The 21,575-nt window shown below is 46.6% G+C and overlaps 2 protein-coding genes across 2 annotated transcripts in view; both read left to right on the top strand.

Moving 5' to 3' along the window:
* kat8 (K(lysine) acetyltransferase 8) overlaps positions 1-21,575 on the top strand; it is a 133,916-nt gene that overhangs the window by 100,300 nt on the left and 12,041 nt on the right. The gene's annotated exons all lie outside the window — the stretch shown is intronic.
* Positions 1,439-3,684, top strand: LOC139343745 (uncharacterized). Its single transcript, XM_070981524.1, has 3 exons — positions 1,439-1,556; positions 2,306-2,435; positions 3,456-3,684. Exons 1-3 carry the CDS (start codon positions 1,439-1,441, stop codon positions 3,682-3,684), a joined length of 477 nt encoding a protein of 158 aa, XP_070837625.1.

Raw genomic sequence — 21,575 nt, 5'->3', positions numbered from 1 at the left:
AGCATTTGTTGGGCTCACGGTGATGAAGGACCAACAGTGAGGCTCACTGATGTGTTTTGATGGAGCTCAGTGGCTCAGAGGACGAAGGTCTATCAGGATGAACTGCTGGCAGATACGTGAAACTGCACATGAGATTTGCTGACAAGAAGAAAGAAACTCAAATATGGCAACTTGCTTTAAACACACCTGTCCAAGACGACAGCTGTATAGTCTACTCCAGCCTCTGTGTATTATTGTAGGTGTGTGTGAGACTGTGTGTGGGTGTGGGTGTGTGTGTGTGTGTGTGTGTGTGTGTCACTGGAATGAACATGAAGCTGCTGAGGTCGGCTGAGCGCGGCGTGTCTCTGCAGCTCTCCTCCAGGTTTCCAGCTCTCTGTCAGTTCGTCTCGTGGATCATGTCTCTGACTGCTGCTGCTGCTTAATGTGAGCTGACTGCAGGAGCCCAGAGTTTAGCCTCGGGGCTTCTTCTCCTGTTCCACCCTCCGACACGCCTGGAAGACTTAGAAGTTCGTACTCCGAAAAGTTAGATTTCCTTTTTCTCTGCTTTATTAGGAGTTACGGCCACAGAGGAAGCAAAGCCCTACAAGCTTTAACACGGTGCTGAGGAGGAGTGTAATCCCTGCATCACGCTGGCTCAGCTGAGAACAGTGTTTATAGACTGAAAAAAAAAGTCTGCATACAGAGAGGATATCATGCTCTTCAGGCACACGAGAGGAGAATTCATGAAGACTGAAGGCGACAAAGGAACTCAGTTAATTAAACTCTTGTTCTGACGAAGCACAAGTAAACATACAGACTCTGTTTTTGAGTCATCTGGCTCTAACGGAGGTATTTGTGGTTTGTGAGGGATGTAGCTGCATCGCTGCACCGCCTCCTGTGGGCTCAGTCTTCTTTAAATAAACAGTGGCAACACTTCTGAAATCAGTCAGTCAATCTTTACACAGCGCAGCTCATGCAACATGTAAACAAGCTAGGAAGGCTGCACCAGTTTAAGAACCATTGTGACCATTATTCACACATCCAGCCGACATGGAGCAGCACTATCAGTCACCTGGAGTCCAGTTTGTGTCCAGTGTTCGCTGCTCTTTTAACTCTGATTTGGTCTCCACCACCTCCTGAGAATAACATCTGTCTCTTTAGCAGCTACATGGTCCACGTCCTTCACCAGCGAGTCTCTCACCGTGTCTGGGCAGCTTGTGCTCAGTGGGTTTATGGGTAGCAGCGGCTCCTGCATCTGCTGGAAACGATGCCGAGCCTTTAGCAGTGCGAGCCAATCAAAAAGCTGCCTGCCCTAAAACCAAAACAATGAGCTGAAAGATGCTAAAATGCTCTGAGAACTGAGCTAATCGCTCATCATTTCACGGGGGATTGAGAGTTCTTCACCACCGTCCTCTCTCCATTCTCCATCCTTTGTCTTCCTCCAGGTGCTGGTCCAATCATGGCCCCCAAACTCAGCGTGCTGCTGCTGTTGCTGGCGTTCGCCACCGTAACGGTCCTGGCCCAGAGGCGACGCCCGACGTCGACGACCACCGATGAGTGGAACTACAGGGATGGCTGTGAGCACCCAGATTACTCTCTGTTTTCTCTGGGTCAAAGGTCAAGTTCAGGGCCCGTCATGGTGATGTCAAAGCTAGAGGTGAAAGGTCACACTGCAGCAAGCTTCTATGAATGCCTCTTTGTTTACATGTGAAGCTTTACGGATCCCACAGATTCAGGATCTGTCTGTCAGGGCGGATGTGTCGAAGCAGAAAAACCCACTCAGCGCTCTCGGCAGAGCTCGGCTAACAGCGTCTCTCTGCCTCCAGTCTGTGTTTTCAGGAAACATTTGACATATTTGGTGATTCATATGTTGACATAGATCAATCAGAAATCAGTAGAATTGTACGTCTGCTTACAAGACATGAAGCTACAGCTAGCAGCTGCTTTAGCTTTGTTTAGCTTTGGTTCACCTCCAAAGCTGCAGCTTCACACTGAGTGTGAGTTAATGTGCCTTAAACAAAGGAGATAAAACTTTTTCATGAGCTTTAGAGCTTTGGACTATGCTAAGCTAGGCTAATCACCACCTAGCTTCAGCTACATATTTAGAGTTTTCAGCTAACTATATCTAGCCTTAATAATTTAAGGAACAGCTGCTCTGCATCATTAAAGGCGTGAAATGAAGAAGAATGCATTCAGCGTTGTCTGGATTTGACTCTGATGTCATCCAGGTGTGAGACTTTCAGAGCGCCTCACCTGCTCAAACCCTCACCCCTTCTATGAAAGTGATTTTTGTGTGATAACAGTGAATGTCCTCTTTCTGTCCCAGCCGAGCGGGTGAACATGCGCGGCGTGGCCAACCTCACTCAGATTCTGGACAACTGGAGGTTCGACATCCTGAACCAGATGAGAGGACTCCTGCAGAACGACCACCAGTCTCTGCTGCCGGACTACGCCAGGTACCGCGGGGGGGTCAGAGGCCGTCAGAGGGCGTCTGTAAACCAAAATAGTCTCACCTCAAGAACCGTCTATGAGCTGCTCTGGAGCTTTCAGTCATGCCACATTGTCTTCATCAGCAGATGCTCTTTTCTCTGAGCTCATTGGTTGATCACAGATGTAATTTTGGTTTTGGACGTTTTCTGTGGAGCTGTTTGCTAAAAGCTTTTGGTTTGACTCATGAGGGTTTCCAAGAACTAATAAAAATACTGTTTATGGATGTAAGAGGAGAATCAGAAGACAAACAGGTGAAATCTGGTCGTTGGAATCAGCTCAGGTGAGTTTCAGATGTTTGGTGAAGGAGGGAGTGTTTATCAGCGTAGAGTGGTTTAATAGAGGAAAATTAAGAGGAGAGGTCAGTGAGAAGAGAAGAGGACTGAGGAAACATGGCTGCCCTGTTTATGAACGCACTGAACCATAATGATGTCTGCTCCTCCAAACTGTGGCCAGAGGCAGGAAACAGCAGACTTTCTTGTGGAAAACTCGTCCTGCACAACAGCACGTTGCTATTTTGACTTCTAAATTGCAGTTTCCGCTGCAGTTCCTCGCGTCGGCGTCGGCCACAGAGCGCACCAAACACACTCCCGACTTTATTTTCAGCCTGCAGGACAAGCCAAATTCCTGTGGGGACTATCAGCAGCGGGACAGCTTCATTTCATTACTGAGGAATAATCAGTTCAAAACACGCTGAGGACGAAGACTGAAGTAAACTGAAGACAGTGTCTCCTCCACATACATGTCTGCCGTATCTGAGACAGCTGATCAGAACTGAAAACCTCAAGTTGTAATTTAAATTCCACTGAATCAACAGCGTTGAACATTTCTCTCGAAACCATCTATCTGATTTTATGTGGTTTAAATGTGAAGCCAAGCAAATGAATGAATGAATGAAAATAAGCTTTGATTCTGACTCCAGACTGAGGGATGGAAGCAGGAATCCTCCCTCGGCAGCTGCTCTAACCGCTGCCTGTGCTCCTCTCCAGGATCCAGCCGCTGTCTGAGGCTTTGGACGACCTCTACAAGGAGTTCAACTCCCTCAAAGCTCACCTGGGCGACCTGACCGAGAAGTTCGCCGCCATAGAGACTTTCATCGACGAAGTCAAGGCCGGCCAAGCCAACAGCGCCGGCCCGGCCCCGGCCCCCGCTCCGGCCCCCGTCCCTCGACAGCCAGGGAGGAGGGTGGTGAAGAAGAAGGCCACGGCTTCCTCCTGAGCAGCTGCTTCCTCCATCCTGATATTTGCTTCTTCTCATGGCTGTCTCCTTTCTCTTCATCCTCGCTGCCTCTCTGAAGCTAACCTTCCTTTAATTATCTACACACTGAAATTAAACCGTGAAAAATCCAAAATAAAAATATACAGCATCAGATTAAAAATATGAAATATACTGTAAATTAAAGATTTACATCAAGTTTGGACCATTAAAAAACAATACCTGTTTTCTAACATAATTGGTGCACACAGGCTGGTAAAATCTCCACGTGTCTGAAAGTGCATTGTGGGTAAAGCAGAAAATAGTCCACACTAGACAAAGTGGCAGAGAGTAAACATGGCGCACTACGTGTAAACAGGAAGTGACTTCAGACACAGCCGGCGGGTTTTTCAGGCTGAGAGTTTTATCCTGCTAAAACTGGCCAAACATTTGGGGATTTGCTCCTCAGGTCTCCTCGTCCCCGCTGGCTGCCGGCCTCGCTCGTGCTGAGGGAAGCGCGGTGCCTCAGCTGAGCTGCTAACGTGTTCTGTTTGTCCTGAACGCTTTTCCGACAAACACGCCTGCTGGTTTGGGTTTACTGCTGCATCATATGAGCTCCAAATAAAGTCACTCGCTGCATTCATATTTGATATTTCAGTTGTTGTTTCTCCAACATGAGTTTTGATCTGAGCGGATCAGCTGAGGATGGAGACGTTAAATAATCCTGGACACACAGCGTAGGATGATGACGTGTCAGTAAACATGGTAGTAAAACAGTTTTTTCCTTGTTTTAATCAGAAACAGTTCTACATTAATGAGGCTGACGGTTCTCTTTATGTAACATTACATGTGGTTCAATCATTATTGTCCCTGCAGTCATGCAAATAATCTCAAATGAAACGTTTAGTCCACCGTCTCCAAAGACTCCAAACAACCTTTCCTTCATCAGCTGAGACCTTGTTTATGTCACAACCTGTTTGAGCTCTCCTCTATCGCCACCTACAGGACAAACTTTACAATGAGACAATCAGGATGTTTGTGTTGTCCTTGTTCTCTTCAGGCCTGGCTTCAGGACATGATGTCTCTACCTTTACATCAGGGAGGCGTCTGCGGTTTAATGGACGGCCTGGTGAGACATCGGTCCGTCAGCGTTGTCCTCCTCCTCCTCCTCCTCCTCCTCCTCCTCCTCCTCCTCTGATGAAGCAGTTTGAACAGGCGTCACCACTCAGATCTCAAAGCTGTTTCAGGGGCTTTTATATCCAGATCAGGAAATCATTTTCATGGAATAAATAAAAAAGTAAATGCTTTGAATTTGCAGCCTAAACATACAAAAATCTGTGGGCATGAAGTCCAATCTGTCAGACACGGACTGAAAATACAAAAAGTCAAAGTGAACTCTGTTTCTGGGTCTGAGCCGTGACCCAGTTTGTGTTACATCAGAGCCACTGAGAAATATCAGTAATCCCAGATACTGTAACACACTGTGTGTAATCTGCCGCTGCTCCTAATTCTGACTGTGCAGGAGATGATGGGCGACAGAGGAGCAGAGCAGGAGGTGAAGCCGGGTCACATCGAGCAGGTTTCAGGCAAAGTGTGTTTTAATCACAAACTGGAGCCAATGAATTCACACGAGGCGAGACGAGGATGAAGATAGAACACGCCTTCATCGACGCCCTGATGTGAAAACATGATGAGCTTATAAAACATCATGTTTATCATATTTTAATTTATCCAGCAGCACAGAACATTAAAATAATTCAATGATTTAATATAGAATAACACAACAGCGACCGTTCTGCCGCCACTTCTTATTAACAATACTATTGATGTACTTAATTAAATTATAAATACACGATGTTTGCTTTAAAGTTCATGTTTTAAACGTGTAGTATTTCTACGTTGAGGTATTGTTACTTTAAGTATCTCTTCCAACAATGACAACAGCACATAAAGTACACATATTTGTTAAAATCCAGGATGATTGAAGTGAAACTCAGCATGAAGTTCATTCTGCAGTTCACCATCTGTGCAAATATCGAGTGTTTGTACATTTCTTCACATATATGATGGTTAAAAAAACATGTTGTATAAGCTGAGATCCTTTCTTTGCATCAACACGTAAGACTAAAGAAGGTTTTTGTGGCAGCAGGATGAGTTGGAAACAAAAAGCTGACATATTAAAGTTGTTATGAGGAGCGTGAAGCTCCCATTGAGCCACGCTGTCCCACATTCTCCCTCTTTTAGCTCCGTTTTTGGTCTCCACCAAACCTGAGGGACATCTGGCTCTGCTAAATGTTCCACGATGTTCGTCTCCAGCTGTGCTGAGCAGGACGTGTTTCTCAGAGGCTGTAAACAGTAAACTGAGGGATTTTAAATCACAGCGATGAAGTAAAAGACGCTAAAACACAAAGATAATAAAGATAATAACCTAATCTATCAGATTAGATTTATACAGAGCTGAAATTCAGATTTACTGCAGATCAGAAGTTTCAGACAACAATGTTCTGCGTTTTCATTTTTCTGGATGTCGGTGATGCAGTGAAAGCATGAAGTCCAGCTTCAAACCGGCCGTACAGTAAATCTCACAGGCGGGCAGCTGGTGCAAAGAAAAACTCCGAGCTCGACTCACTTTCACGCCGTAATTCACCGTCACACTGACTTATTGGTTTCTCACTTGACCAGTTCATGAGTGGATTCACCGGCTGCAGCTCTTCACCGTCCTCTCATTTCTGTGTCAAAGGGCACTCGGATCAATAACACATTTCATGCTCTCTGGTGTCAGCGACACGCTGTGCTGCTGACGGGATCACAGAAGAAGAAGGAGCGCTCCGCCTTTTCAAACGTCGTGTCTGCTGCTCTGATCCTCTGCTGACGGATGGAAGATGGTTCTCTGAAGCTGACTGAACTCGTTTTCTTCTGATTTTCATGCCACACAAACACTGAAAACATCTTGTTCTTTTTGTCTCCTTGTCCTCTGTGACAGTTGACCTCTGACACCTCATTTGAGAGGTGGTCATATGTCATTGTAAGTCTCCACCAATCAGATGTGGCTATTGATCTTACAGCGCATTAGTCGAGGCCTCTCGACGTGGAGCTCCACGGGAGGTGCCACCTCCATCTGAAACGCTGCCCTCCTCTTAATTAAGCCACGGCGGCGATGTTAACTCAGCACTGCTGCTTTCACCTTGAATCCGCTGCTGGATAGGACAGGACAGCCAATGAGGCGCTGAATGACGGACTTAAAGTCACCGTCAAAAGAACGAAACACAAGCACTGAGAAGCAGCCACGACCCACAGTGGCACGAGACAAAAAGACAGGTTCATTCGCTGGAGACAAAGAAAACCCACAGCAAAGAGGTCCCACAAAGACCCAAACCAACTACAGGTCAGTCCGTCTCTGGACGCTCTCTGACTTCCTGTCTGCGACTCCCAGCTTCAAGCTCATTGGCTCCTTTCAACATAAATCTTTAAAAACCCCTCACATTGCATAGTTTAATTATTTAAAAAGTTCAGAAATGTCCTCAAACAGCTGCTCACTGTACAGAGGACATAGAGCGTTTGTTGGGGACTATTTTCAGCGGCGGATTAATCCACTCCATTCCAGACCCGCGCTTCAGTGGATCTGATCAGGGCTTGATGGAGCCTCAGTTTCATCCTTAAAAACAATGAAAACCAGTGTTTGACGAGCACGTTCTGCAGCTCAGAGCTCTCAAAAATCGACCTGTTCATGTATTTGTACGCCTTCAGGCATTTTTCAGTCTCACCTGTCAGCTGGTAACGGGGAGATTGCATCGTTTTTCCCGGTGATGTGCCCTCAAGGAGCCGTTTGCATTTCCTGAAATCAAGAACAGACCCCTGAGCCGATAAAGTAAACAGATTTTTATTATATCGCTTGATGGGGAGAGTTTTCTTGACAGCTTGTGGTATGACTTCACGGGAAAACAGCAGGTGACAGATGAGAGTGAACTTTGGTAAACTCTCGCAGGGGAATATGGCATCGATCCGTCAGCTGCGCTGGACGTTGTCCTCAGTGTTCAGGGGACGTTAAAGTCGACACACACATCTTTCCTCTAACGTACTCTGAGTTTCTCAAAGGTTCAATTAGAGCAAAGTCTCCCATGAATAAATTAAAGTCAGCAGAAGGAAAAAGGGCAGCTGCCTCGTGAGCTCTGTTTCTGCCTCCTCGTGGTGTCCTCTGTGGCCGTCTCTGTCTGTCTCTCTGTCTGTCTTCCTGTCCTGCTGTTTGATTTCAGACAGTGTGAGGCAGAGAGGATGCTGAGGCTCTTGGCTCCTGCTTGGACCACATTAAGTCACAGGGTAAATCTGCAGCGCTCCCACGGGAGGGATGTGACGAGCCCCCCCCCCCACTTCATTTTAAGATCTTAATCTGTGTGAGCTGGAAGACACTCTGCAAACTGAAGAGCGACCGTCCCACAGTGTCTCAGTGATGCTGAAAGTGACGTCTCTGCAGCCCAAATACCACAGAAATGAGAGACATGACGTTCATAAATGAGCCGTCTCTGATGCCTTCAGGTGAATTCTACTCATCCGTTCACCGATGTCCAATCAGACAAAGGTAGAGAAGCACCTTGAACTCTACAGCTGTGTCTCAGCACGCTGTGGACATTAAAAGACATGGCGGCTGCAGGAGTGTGCTCTGATATAATACACATGTCTTGTTAGTTGGGAATCACGTCATACAGCGCAGCACAATGTCAGCTGTGAACTTCTGATTGGATCACCCATGATGTATGTTTAGTCCAGGTAGAAGTTCCAAGAGTGAAGAAGAATTTCCTGCTTCACTTAAACGCCTCACAGCACCCCAGTGAGAGAAACACTCTTTTCATGCTGTTTGGCATCAGTTATTTGGGATTGATCGATCTTTACAAACTGAGCTCAGAGCTCAGCGTCAGGTGCAGGAGAGGAAGAGGAGGGACCACCGACAGCAGAATCAGAACTTTAGGTAGATATTAGTTCAGATATGCTTTAACTGCTTTCTGATAAATTAAAATGTGGCTTTGAGGGTGTTATGTGCTGTTTCAGACTTCCATTGTCATACAGAAAAACAAAACTTTTCTGGTCAGTCACGAACATTTCCAGCATATTGAGACACTGGAGAGAGAAACCAAGGAGGTGAAAACATGTGCAGCGCCTTCAGCAGACTGAATGAGTTTAAAGAGTGTGGAAGCTCTGAAAATGAGAAGGTTTTAGCTGCGTTTCTCCAGCGAACGCCGCTCCTCGCCCGCCTCTTCCTCCTCTCCTGAAGCTCGTGAAGGCTGCACAGCATCAGGTCTGCTCAGACATCATTATCCTGCTCTGATTTCATTATTCATCAGGTGCAGATCTGCAGCTCTTTATTGTCTGAATCCGCTCAAGTCGAGGATGTAGACGAGCTTCTGACGGCTCTTTCAAAGCGTCACTCCTGAGCATACTGATGCTCAGCAGCAGCAGCAATAACACATGCACACTGAAAACATGAAATAATCGATGAGCGCCAGGATGAAAAGAAACCCAATTGAACTTTCGCTGTGAAAAACTTGAAACTGGTTTAAGTAAATCCATCAGAGTGAACATCATGCCAGCTTTGAAGGCCTGAGACACGGCCGTCCTGTCCTGAGCAGCAGATCTGTCCAACTGTGCGTGATGTTAGAGGCTGAAACAAGTTAAACAAAGATGATTTCTCAGCTCATGAAACTGCATCTCTCTCTGCAGGCGTCCGTGAAGGTGCCTGAAGCAGCAGATCCACGTCCTCCTGTCCAGGGTGTGAAGATCAATACTTAATAGTTGTACCAAAGCAAATCGCTGGAACGTGTTCTGGGCTCGTTAACAGTCGGAGCTTCAGTCTCTTTGCTTGTGTTCACTTCATTAGTTCAGAGAATTCACACAATTAAGTTTGTTATTCACCATTAATGTGTTGTGTGTCTTAATGTGCCTTTCATTAAGCAGCAGACAGAAACAGCAAAGCAAACACCTAAAAATCAATCGGAGGAAATAAAGTGCGTTCAGGAGTTTGTTAATGACTCCAGTCGGCTGCTGCTGGTGACGGCGGCTCGTCTGAAAAGCTCTCAGTGGGAAACAGAGTTTGTTTGAATCTGCTGAAAACACACATGTACAGAAAAGACATGATATCAGATCTTTGTAAGAAACGAACGTATGAACCACACACACGCTGTTCGCAGTCATTCACATTACTGTCAGTTTAAATGAGGCTGTCTCATCTTTTTAACAGAATCTGAAAGTTTTAGTTTTTAGCCACATTCAGGCTAAAATGTCTGTTGAAACGCACATTTTAGGACATTTTCCTGCTTTTCTGATGTGAAATGGGCAAATATTGAAATCTGTTTTCACACTCAGATGATCTTCGTGCCTTTTTGGAGGTTTTTGATGGTGTGGGATTTATTCCCTCTGAGTGAGGCCTGCTGCATTCACTGTCATCAGGAAACAGGGGCGCCCAAAGCTCCTCACGTGGTCTGTTTTGGCATCTGCTGCTCTGCTGAATAATGAGCACTGTGACAATGAAGATGGTTATTAGAGGGTAACGGCTCTCTGATCAGAGACGATTAAGCGTCGTCCCCAGACTGCAGGACGGGCGAAATATTTATGTGGAAAGTAATTAAACGCTGGCAGCCTCATTCACACTCGTTCTCTCATTATTCAAAATCGTTCTGAAAAGACGCGACTGCATCCTGAAGGAATTTAGTCTGAATAGTGAAGAATTGGCAAATATTACAATATATGTTTGCCATAGGGAGACTTCTGCTGCTTGGTTAAACAGTGAAACGATGTAATAACGACAGACTTTATTAAAGCTAACGGAGGGAGAGGAACGAAATGAGACTCGTGTCACATTCGATGAGAACAGGAAGAAACTTCTGAATCTGAGATCTGATCGTTTTCAACCATAAGTCTGTAAATCGTTTGATCATCTGACCTCTCAGCTGCTCATGATGAGGTCAGTGTGTTTGACCCATTAACGAGACAGTGATTAGAGAAATCCAATCATTTTGAAATATCAAAATAAAAGCACAATTCAACTGAATCAAATGACAGTAAGCTATTTTTTAAGTGAGTCCCTCATCACTTAAAGGAAAAACATGTCTTAAATCCCAGAATCAGGCCGCCAGTGATGCTGGTTTTCTCCATTTTCTATTTTGAAATTGAATTTTTGAGAGTTGTTTTCAGAAGAATTTTTTACCCGACAGTTTATGGATGGAGGTCTGGGTGGAGAACAGATGGAGCCAAATACAACCTCTGCCTTCTTTGCATTTCTGTTGTGCAATTCAGTTTTCTTTCATCAGACACGCCCTCGATGTCCGCCAGCCGTCGCCGCTCTGTCCGTCCCTGCACAGACTGCACGAGGCAGGAAGGTTAGACGTTGATGTTGATTTGAAGGATCTCTCACATGTTTCCTGTTTGACTGATGCTTCTCCTCCTTCTGAAAAGCTCCGTTTCTTCCTCTGGTGTCACAATTCATCTGCAGTCATTTCTGCTTTGAGACAGTTTGAATTGTGTTTTTCTCTTTTGTCATCGTGCAGTGATGGAGCAGACGTTCAGGCCAGCACGTTCAGTCTGTCTGAATCTTTTCTTCTTCTTCTTCCTCTTCTTCTTCTTCTTCTTCCTCTTTTTCTTCTTCTTCTTTTTCTTCTTCTTCTTCTTCTTCTTCTTCTTCTTCATGTTTTTCTTCTCTCTAACTCGTGCAGGCAAACGCAGGCAGGAGAGCTGAAACGAGGGAGGCAGAGTAATCCCTCCTCCATCTCCCTGTCATGGCTTCTAATCCAAGTCCCAGATGCCCCAAGATCCTCAGCCAACTCTGTATGTGTGTGTGTGTGTGTGTGTGTGTGTGTGTGTGTGTGTTGCAGCTCTGAACACACAAACAGGGATTTTGTTTGGAAACAAAGCGGGAAACAGCTGGAACGTCTGAGCGTCTCGTTAATTTGTTTGCAGACTCTTGGATGCGAGTCACAAACAGCAGAAGGTGCAGCAGCTAATTGTTAACGTCCATGTTGAACCGGTGAACGGGCTGGCTCGCAGTCAGCTGAGACGAGGTGAATCAGGCGACGCTGGGTGAAGCACAGCGTGAGACGGATGCTGTGGTGCAGGCGAGCCGATACGTTTCTGAAATCTGAAGCTCGTGTTCAGCCCTGCAGGGTCGATACGAGGAGATGAGGTGCAGTTCAGACCACGTGAACCTTCGAGAAGAAGCTCGTCAGCTCTCAGTCCAACGTCTCGGCTCACACACGCTGCAGGTGCATGAAGTGACATAGAAGGGCATCGCAGATGAGCTGGAGGAGGATCAAGAGACTCAGAGAGAAAGAGCATCGTGGAGGTGAGGGAGGACGCTCTGAAGACGCCGTCTTCAAGGCAGAGAGGGACTCTGCTGAATCCACAAGTCCTTCCACACAGGAGAGGAGACGGTGGGACCGTCGTCACAGAAAGACGTGGACAGTAAAGAGATCAGACGTGAGGACAAACATGTTGTATTGATGTTATTAGACTGGATTCATGTTGAATTCCTCGTGTAAACAGTGCAGAGACAGAGTTTAATGTGTTTATCTAAAATATTTTGGATGAACTCTGACGACACGTCGCCTGTTTTTGGGATCCGTCTGTCAACAGTTGTCCATCCTGTCCATCCTGTCTGTAAACTAATCCAGAAAGACTCCAGTGAAAACCTAAAACTGGATTTGAATGAAGCTGCTGGAAGACAGACGGCTGCTCCGCCGTCACGCTGAGGACACTTTAATGAGCCCTGAAAAACATGAACTGCAGCCACTTTCCAAAGCTGACAGGCCTGCTTTTAAATGCTGGACGCACAACGTGACGAGACGCCTTCGACGGGACGCTCAGGAGACATGTCAGCTGGCAGAGGACAGGCCAGAGCGAGGACGGGGCTCCTTTCAACGCAGACACCTGAAGATGTTAGCTAAAAAAAAAAAAGAGGACAGCCATTATGTGTGTCACGTGTTCCCATCGGGAGCGGCCCCTGACGGCTCCGCTGACATTTACAGGGGCCCCGGTGACACCAGGGCGCAGACTGTCCTTCAGCAGGAGGACACATCTGCCACAAGAGATCTGGAGGACACAAATGAGCAGGACGGTGGCACTCAGAGGCCACGCTGTGAGGACGGACAGACAGACGGACAGACGACAGACAGACAGACAGATGGACAGACAGACAGAGGGACAGACAGACAGACAGACAGACAGACAGACAGACAGACAGACAGACAGACAGACAGACAGACAGACAGACGGACAGAGGGACAGACAGACAGACAGACAGACAGACAGACAGACAGACAGACAGACAGACAGACAGACAGACAGAGGGACAGACAGACAGAGGGACAGACAGACAGACAGACAGAGGGACAGACAGACAGACAGACAGAGGGACAGACAGACGGACAGACAGACAGACAGACAGACAGAGAGACAGACAGAGAGATGGACAGAGGGACAGACAGACAGACAGACGGACAGACAGACAGATGGGGGACAGACAGACAGACAGAGGGACAGACAGACGGACAGACAGACAGAGGGACAGACAGACAGACAAAGAGACAGACAGACAGACAGACAGACAGACAGACAGACAGACAGACAGACAGACAGACAGACAGAGGGACAGACAGACAGACGGACGGACAGACAGACAGACAGACAGACAGACAGACAGACAGACAGACAGACAGACAGACAGACAGACAGAGGGACAGACAGAGGGACAGACAGACAGACAGACAGACGGACAGACAGACAGACAGACAAAGAGACAGACAGACGGACAGACAGACAGAGGGACAGACAGACAGACAAAGAGACAGACAGACAGACAGACAGACAGACAGAGGGACAGACAGACGGACAGACAGACAGACAGACAGAGGGACAGACAGACAGACGGACAGACAGACAGACAGACAGACAGACAGACAGACAGACAGACAGACAGACAGAGGGACAGACAGAGGGACAGACGGTCCGTGCGATCAGGAGTCACAGTCATGGCAGCTCCATTTTCTTGTGGAGGCGGTTTGATTACAGACACTTTGATAAACAAGCAGACGACACCTGAAGCGGAAAATTTCCCTTGTCAATTAGATTCTCTCATCTCTGCGCTGTCTTCACACACACACACACACACACACACACACACACACACACACACACACACACACACACACACACACAGTCCTGTCATCTCTGTCTAATAATGCCTTAACTGTGTCCTGATAGAAAGCGCTGAGCCGTGACCGCCCTATAATAACCTGGTCCACCTCCACCTGCCTACAGGTCAGCGCAAAGAAACGCTCCTCAGACACCTTCTGATTCACAAAATACACTTTTACACCTGATACAAATCTTTGTGTCCGGTTTGGTTAAATAGAGGACTTTTTAGAGACAAGTCCTCATGAGACAGTCACACAGCAGCCGAGTCAAAGCAAAGCAAGGCTGAGCGTCACGAGCGTTTTGATTGGCTTCCTCTGAGGTCAACGGTGGCTTCAGTCAGCCTGAATTCATGGCAGTTAAAACAGATTCAAAGCAAACCAGAAAAGGATCAAAACAGCTAATGAACGTCTAAATCCTGGAGCTCCATAATCCACGTCCCCTCGATGCTCTGCCGGCCAACGTGGGGACGCACGCCGAGCAGCGGCGAGACAAAGCAAAGATCACTCATCGATAGGCCGAAGGTAAAGGACCCGTCAGCGCTGGTCTGAACAGTGTTAGGTGGGAGAATAAAACTCTCTGTGTTTGTGACACAGTTCAGCCTCTGAGTGTCTCGGGCTGGTGGACTGCAGGACGTTCAGGACGACTCAGAGCTTTGACACCAGCTTCACAGCTGCTGTGTTCACTGCTGCTGCTGGCAGGAACTCAAATGAGATGCAGGAGGGTTTCTGGGAATGAAACACATCCAGTGTGTCTTTTATTTCTGAATGTTGAGGAGAACAAATCAGCTTTATTTCAGCTTTTTCAGGAATCTGATGGAAAGTTAATTACAAACATCGGAGAGGACAAATTTCCACGTTTCAAACGCTGAAGTGACGTTCGTTCTTACTCTGAACTGCAGATCGTGCAGATGTCACCTCACATTAAACCCTGGAATCTATGCTCACGTGATTGGCTGAACTGGAAGGAGGCATCTGATTGGCTGTGGTGTGTGGAAGAAGTTCACACATGACGGCGGTTTGATGGCATTGGAAAATAGTCATTTATTCATAAATCCTTCTGTGTGCTCTGGTTAATATGACGATTCTGACGTGATGGAAAAGGGAGCAGAGAGCCGTCGAGACTCTCAGGTGCGTTTTAGTGCTGTGATTCCTTTCAGCCAATAAACTGCAGCAGTGACAGTGGGCGCGCAGTGTCAGCTGTCAGCACACACTCGTGTTGAGATTCACTCTGCGTTTAGCTTTGAACTCACAAGGTCAGACAGTAATTGACCTGCCAGGGATTCACTGCGTTTGATTTAAGTCAGGCCTGATATGCAGCACATCGTCCTCCGCAGGGACGCAGAGGAGGGACTGAATAACGCTGCTGCTGAGGATGAAGACTGACTGTCTCTCAACAGGACGAGCGACTGAACTCGTCCAGGAAGGAAAACAAACGGAGATCTGAGCAGTTTTTCAGACTTAGTGAATAAATGATGACACACATGAAGCTCATGACTCACACGTCACTCGAGCTTCCAGTGAGGAGCGATGAGGAGGCTGTAACCTTCCTCACATGAATGCATCAAACCAGCAGAAACATGATGTTTTCCATCCTTTGCAGCTCTTTTCATGACGTCTTGTTGCACCTTCTTGTTTTTCTTTGGTCCCACCTGAAGAAGATGCTTCAAATCTGTGTTTGACTACAAATCGATGATCTGATGAATATTCACACATCACTGATCGTGACCTGCTCTTGCTGCTCATACTGGTTCATAGTGACACTAAAACTGGAGACAAGTTGAGCTGAGAGGACGAGGATCACAGCTCTGTCTCCTGAGGGACGTCTCTGTCTGTCTCAGCAGGGACGGATTTATCCGAGCCCCATCTTTTCAAAACCAAGCTGCTGAGTCCTTCGAGTGTTAAATTGGGTGAACTGGGAACAACATAAATCCCAGTCTGTGATCAATAAATCTCCAGCTTTCAGGCAACCAGCAACTGAAAAAAGAGAGAAAGAAAGACGGGATTAAATGTGTCTACTGGAAAATAAGAGCGCAGGAGTAAGAAAAGAAAGACAGACAGTGTAACGTGACGTCTCTGCAGCCTCTTCACACACACACACACACACACACACACACACAGACACACACACACACACACACACACACACACTCTGCTGAAGTGCTGGAACACGTGTGTGTTGGATGTATGAACATGCACAGAAACATGTGACCCGGTGAGCGTCTCAGAGTCCAGATGAAGAGACAGCGGGACGGTTAACGGGACGATTGACATCACATCCAGTGAGCCGACACACACGTCAGACGAAACACACTTATTTTTATCAATGAAGCTGAATTCTCGAGTGTGTGTGTGTGTGTGTGTGTGAGACTTCAGACAGAGATCAACTCTTCCTCCCAGGGGAACACAGAGGAGCCTCCGCTGTCATCTGATGCCAAGCATGACAGATGTACACACACACACACACACACACACACACACACACACACACACACACACACACACACACACACACACACACACACACACACACACACACACACACCTGTGCTGGATGCCTGTAATTCATGCTAACTGTACTGTATGACTCCAGAGCACCTGCTGCCTCCAGACCGACCATTTCACACAAAGAACACACAAACACCGCACACATCTAGACACACACTTCCTTTGCATGTACACACGGAGACACACACACACACACACACACACACACACACACACACACACACACACACACACACACACACACAACATGTGTATGTTTCATTCATAGGCCAGTCACGAAGACAGAGCAGACGGTGGAGGTTGGAACTGGTGTGGAGCTCGGTGTGTGTGTGTGTGTGTGTGTGTGTGTGTGTGTGTGTGTGTGTGTGTGTGTGTGTGTGTGTGTGTGTGTGTGCTGGCCCTGGACTGAACTGAAGGCCATGTGGGCCCCGCAGGCGGTGGGACCGCCGCCCATCCGAGGGTCTGTCTGGATGTCAGGGAGTGTAAATTTTTGTAAATGTGTAGCACAAACATCCCATCAAACAATGAAGCGCCATCACTGAGGATCCGAGCGCTCAGATCAGATGAACCATCAGAGCACGAGCAGACGCCACGCTCTCACAGCTCTGCTAACTGCTCATCAATGAACCGCTGAGATGCAGCTGCCTCGACTCTGCGAGCAGACGGCCACAGATCATGTTAATTGTTAATTATTAAGGCTGCTGATATTCTGGACTTCACTGTCGACAAACCTCTGACGTGTCGCTCCGTCTCTCATTTCCTTCTGACTTCCTGTTTGCAGCTTGTAGCTTCTGGTTCCTGCTGAAGGCAAAAACCTTAAAAAACACTTCACAAATACACAGTTTCACTTTGAAGAAGACTTTCTAAATCAGCAGAGTTACTCAAAGGAGAGGAGATAGTTTGGGACTATTTTCATCGGCGGATGAATCCACATTTGAGTGTCTGTGGCAGCAGGACGGTGTGTGTGTGTGTGTGTGTGTGTGTGTGTGTGTGTGTGTGTGTGTGTGTGTGTGAGTCCATCCATCAGGCTGTGATTCGCTCGTCAGTGCATTCATTCACTGCTGTGCTGGATTTTTACGGACAGTAACGAACTGATCAATACTTCCTTATAATAAACATATTAGCCACTTTTTTTCTATCTTCGTGTAAAACACAGCATCTGGTGAGCTGTCACACACTCTGCTTTCACTCATCATCGTCTCATTAAAGTCCTTTTGTGTGTTGTAGGTCTCGTGTCCAGGTGTTCGTCTTCGGTCTCTGTCTCTCCTGATCAGGACCAAACTCTGTGCCGTCTCTCCACAGTTCTGGGCATCTGGACCCTCCATTCATCCTGCCTGAGCAGCACCCCTGGGCGTCGCAGCGGCGCCGCAGTCCGCTGACATACAGCCTCACGAGTGCGGCGACATATGGTTAGAAAACGCTGAGGATGAGCATCTTCTCTGCATTATCATCCATTAGAGCTGCAGCAGAGGTCTGCAGCCTCACCTGAGTCACCTGAGTCACACAGGAGGGATGCAGAAACTCTCGTTAAAAACTCAAATAAAATGTGGTCAAAGTTTACTTAAACAATAATCTGAGTGCTCCTCAGCTCCACTTCTGCTCTGTTAATGCTCGTTCACACAGTTTGTCCTCATCTTGTTTGTTTTTAGTCCTCCAAACCAGTCCCAGAATGCACCAGGGGCGCTGAGCTTGACGTGTCTACACAGCAGATGTTTCAGCCAATGAACAGACACCAGATCAGCTGTTTACATACATACATACATGTTGGCTCGTGCATGTGTGTAACTGACCTACACTCTGTACCTGAACACACCCTGTGTGGACAGTGACAGAGGACTGAAGCTGCTGCTCAGCCAAAGCGCTGCTTTCACAATCAAGGTGTCGTCAGTCTTTAAAGGATCATTAGCAGGTGGCCTTGCTTCACACTTGAATTTACCAGCTGAACATTATTAATTAACGATGCACCATCATGTTGTCATTCTGAAATTCCCACATTCAGCTGTTACAGGTAGCCGCTGAGTCCCTGCTCTCATGTTAGAGCTCCAGGCGGGACAGAAAACAGTCGGTAGTTTTGGGAAAAGGAGAGTGCTGATATCAGACTCTGAATCGGTTTGGTGAGTCCCTGCTTTCAATGTGAAGCAGCAGCAGGAGGAAGTGCAGTGAACGCAGCTCAGACTGAGGCTTCAGAGAGTGACCAGTGAACAGGGAGGCGTCCGTCACTGAGATCCAATCAGAGCAGAGACGCAGGCGTCGTTTCCCATGAATCCCTTTTCATTCAGCCCCTCACAAATACGACAAGAGGAATAAGTCTGCAGATGAAGGTTAAATATAATCTATGGTGAATTCTGCTTTCACACACACACACACACACACACACACACACACACACACACACACTCTGACAGAAAATGTGTCAACACACTCGCAGCTTTGGTCATTTTCATCAGTGGTGGACAGGTGTGATCTGACAGCGAGAAGCCAACAGGTGTGTTAATAAAGAGCCTCCACAGGGTGAGAGCTTTGAGGGCGCACACACGCGCACACACACACACGCACACACACACACACGGACATAATGTCATTCATCTCATCTATAAAAGGATACTTAAAGAGCGCCGGGTGGTTAGAGTCACACTTCACCACCTGTGTCATCGGCCAGACCAGATGCTTCCTGCCGCAAGTGGCATGCCGAGTGTGTGTGTGTGTGTGTGTGTGTGTGTGTGTGTGTGTGTGTGTGTGTGTGTGTGTGTGTGTGTGTGTGTGCGCCTGAGACAGCAGCAACTCCACTCACCTGGAAATCATCTCCCTTTATTAATGTCCCCATGACAGCCGTCCTCGTCCTGTAGGAGGTGACTCATTAATGTGGACGGATTTCTCAGTGTGATGACAGTCAGCTGAAACACCACGCTGAGCTGAAAAACCTCACCGCTCACAGGTTGTCTGTCCCCCCCTTGTAGCCGTAGGTTTGCTAAAACAGTCCCAGGACCTGCAGGTTAGATGAACTACAGACTAAATTGCTGCACTCTCATGAAGAATGAAACTAATGGTGCGTTCAGGCACTCCCTATCGTCTCATAAAGCTGAAAATTTCCTCGTTTATCACCACAACGTTACCTTGAAACATCTGACAAAGAGCAAAAGCTACAGGACTCTAAATCATTGAATATGTGCAAAATGTTGATGTATTACCTCACATGAATATTTGGTTTGTTATGATGGAATAATCTGTGTTAAAAGGTGTTTTTTGGGTGCAGTCAGTTCTGAGGTTGTACTTTGGTGCATCATGTCAAAGGTGTTTCTAATCATTTTAATGTTTTCTCTAATTATATATCCAGCCATCCTCCAAAAAAGGCAACATTTATCTACATAAATATCTATATTAATATTCATTAAATCAAAATATTGGCCATTTCTTTCATATTTCAGGTATAAACTTTATTGATCCACCACCAGAGAATTTTAGTTGGTACAGATGTAAAAAAAGAACAAACAGACTATGAAAAACTATCCAAACTAAAATCAACGAGATATACGTACATTATATACAAAGAGAGTATAAATACATACATTTGTCACTTCACCTTGTGTTTTCTTTCACTAGTAGCACTGAAATCCTTGATGTGAGCTGATTGAAGCTGTAACTCACTGAAGCGGCAGATCGGATTTCATTGGCTTTTCAAAACGCCAGTAATCTGCAAACTCGATTACGATTGGCTAGATCTTCACACAAGCCCCTCTGTTCAAATCAGACTGTTATTGGCTTCTCAGGTCGCTAGCTTTCATATGGCAGATCATGATTGGTCGAATGAGGTGTCAGTTGAAGCCTGACTCCACAGAGTAATTGGAGGCAAGATGGCGCCGTCTGCAAACATTTCCGGAAGTTGTAATCGGGAAAACAGACAGAAGAGGAGGTCATCGCTGGCTAGTTTGAAAGGAGAAAACGTCTTTCTGTGGATTATTTTCAGGTTTTGGACTGAATGTTCTGACTGCAGTGGATCTTCTGGACCTTTGTGGATGTTTCACACCGTTTTTGTGGAGTTTTATGAATCTGTGGATGAATGAGAGACGTCAGCGGTGAGTTTCCTCAAAGTTTTTAAACCTGTTTTCTGTCTGTTGTCGGTGTTTATTGAGCCTGCTGTTGTGTCTGTATCTTGAAATGGTTTAAATCAGTTAATTTACGAGAATCTGAGCTTTCTGACATGTTTGATATGAGTATGAATATGATCTTAGCGGGTGGGCCGTCGGACCGTTAAGGCCTTTTAAAGGAATATTCCAGTTTTTCAACCAGGGTCTCATAAGCTTCACCGGCCGTGAAGAGCAATCCTGCTAAATTTATGATGAAAATGCTTGTGAATTGGAAAATAGAGGAGTAAAAATAGAGTTTAAATGAGAAGTAGAGTGATAAAATATCGAGTGATTTGACTAAGATAAAAATAATATGAGGAAAACAGTCATGCCTTCATCATTTTCACTGTCTCATATTCATCATTCACAACACAAAACTGCCATTTATCATTGAAGGAAAGTCACCTGGGGGGTAAGAGTAAGAAACACTAATTAAAGAAAATGAAACGCTGAAGAAATGATGTGATGAAACGTAATCGCAGATATTTGTGTGCAGTGTGGCTCTATTACAGCAGCAAACGTGCTTCAGATGGCGAGCGCTCGCCGCTGTGTCCGCTGCTCAGCAACATCATTATTCTGTTTTCTGCTTCTGTAAGTCCCTGCTTCAGCAGCAGTGTGTGTGTGTGTGTGTGTGTGTGTGTGTGTGTGTGCGTGTGTGTGTGTGCGTGTGTGTGTGTGTGTCTACTTCAGCATGGCGGTGCTTTGAGCTGAGCGATGGAGTCGACGCGCTCACAGTGACGTCTCTGCTGATCTTTAGCAGTGTTGTGTTCATGCGTCCCCTTCAGTTCAGTGTGTTAGCATGCTAACAAAGAGCCGCTGAGGCTGATGGGAATGTGGCTAGTTTGGCAGGTATTTGGTCATAAACGCAGGATTCATCCTCTGGGGAACACGAATCCGTCCATCAGTCCACTAAACAGTCGTTGACATATTTCTGTGTGAAGTCAGCTGATCGTATCGGTCCTCCATGCTCTTCGGTCTTTGGCTCTCGTCCTCTTCGGCTTCCTTGTCTGTGTCCATGTGTATATGTCGGCCGTCACGCTCTCTAGTTTGCATCTAAAATGCAGAAGTTTCTTGATAAAGAAACAGTAAGAGCATTAAGAATGGAGGCCGT

The sequence above is a fragment of the Chaetodon trifascialis genome, chromosome 15, assembly GCF_039877785.1.
Source record: "Chaetodon trifascialis isolate fChaTrf1 chromosome 15, fChaTrf1.hap1, whole genome shotgun sequence".
Classification (NCBI taxonomy): Eukaryota; Metazoa; Chordata; class Actinopteri; order Chaetodontiformes; family Chaetodontidae; genus Chaetodon; species Chaetodon trifascialis.
Note: the sequence above shows the minus strand (reverse complement) of the source record. Positions and strands in the feature narration are given on the sequence as shown.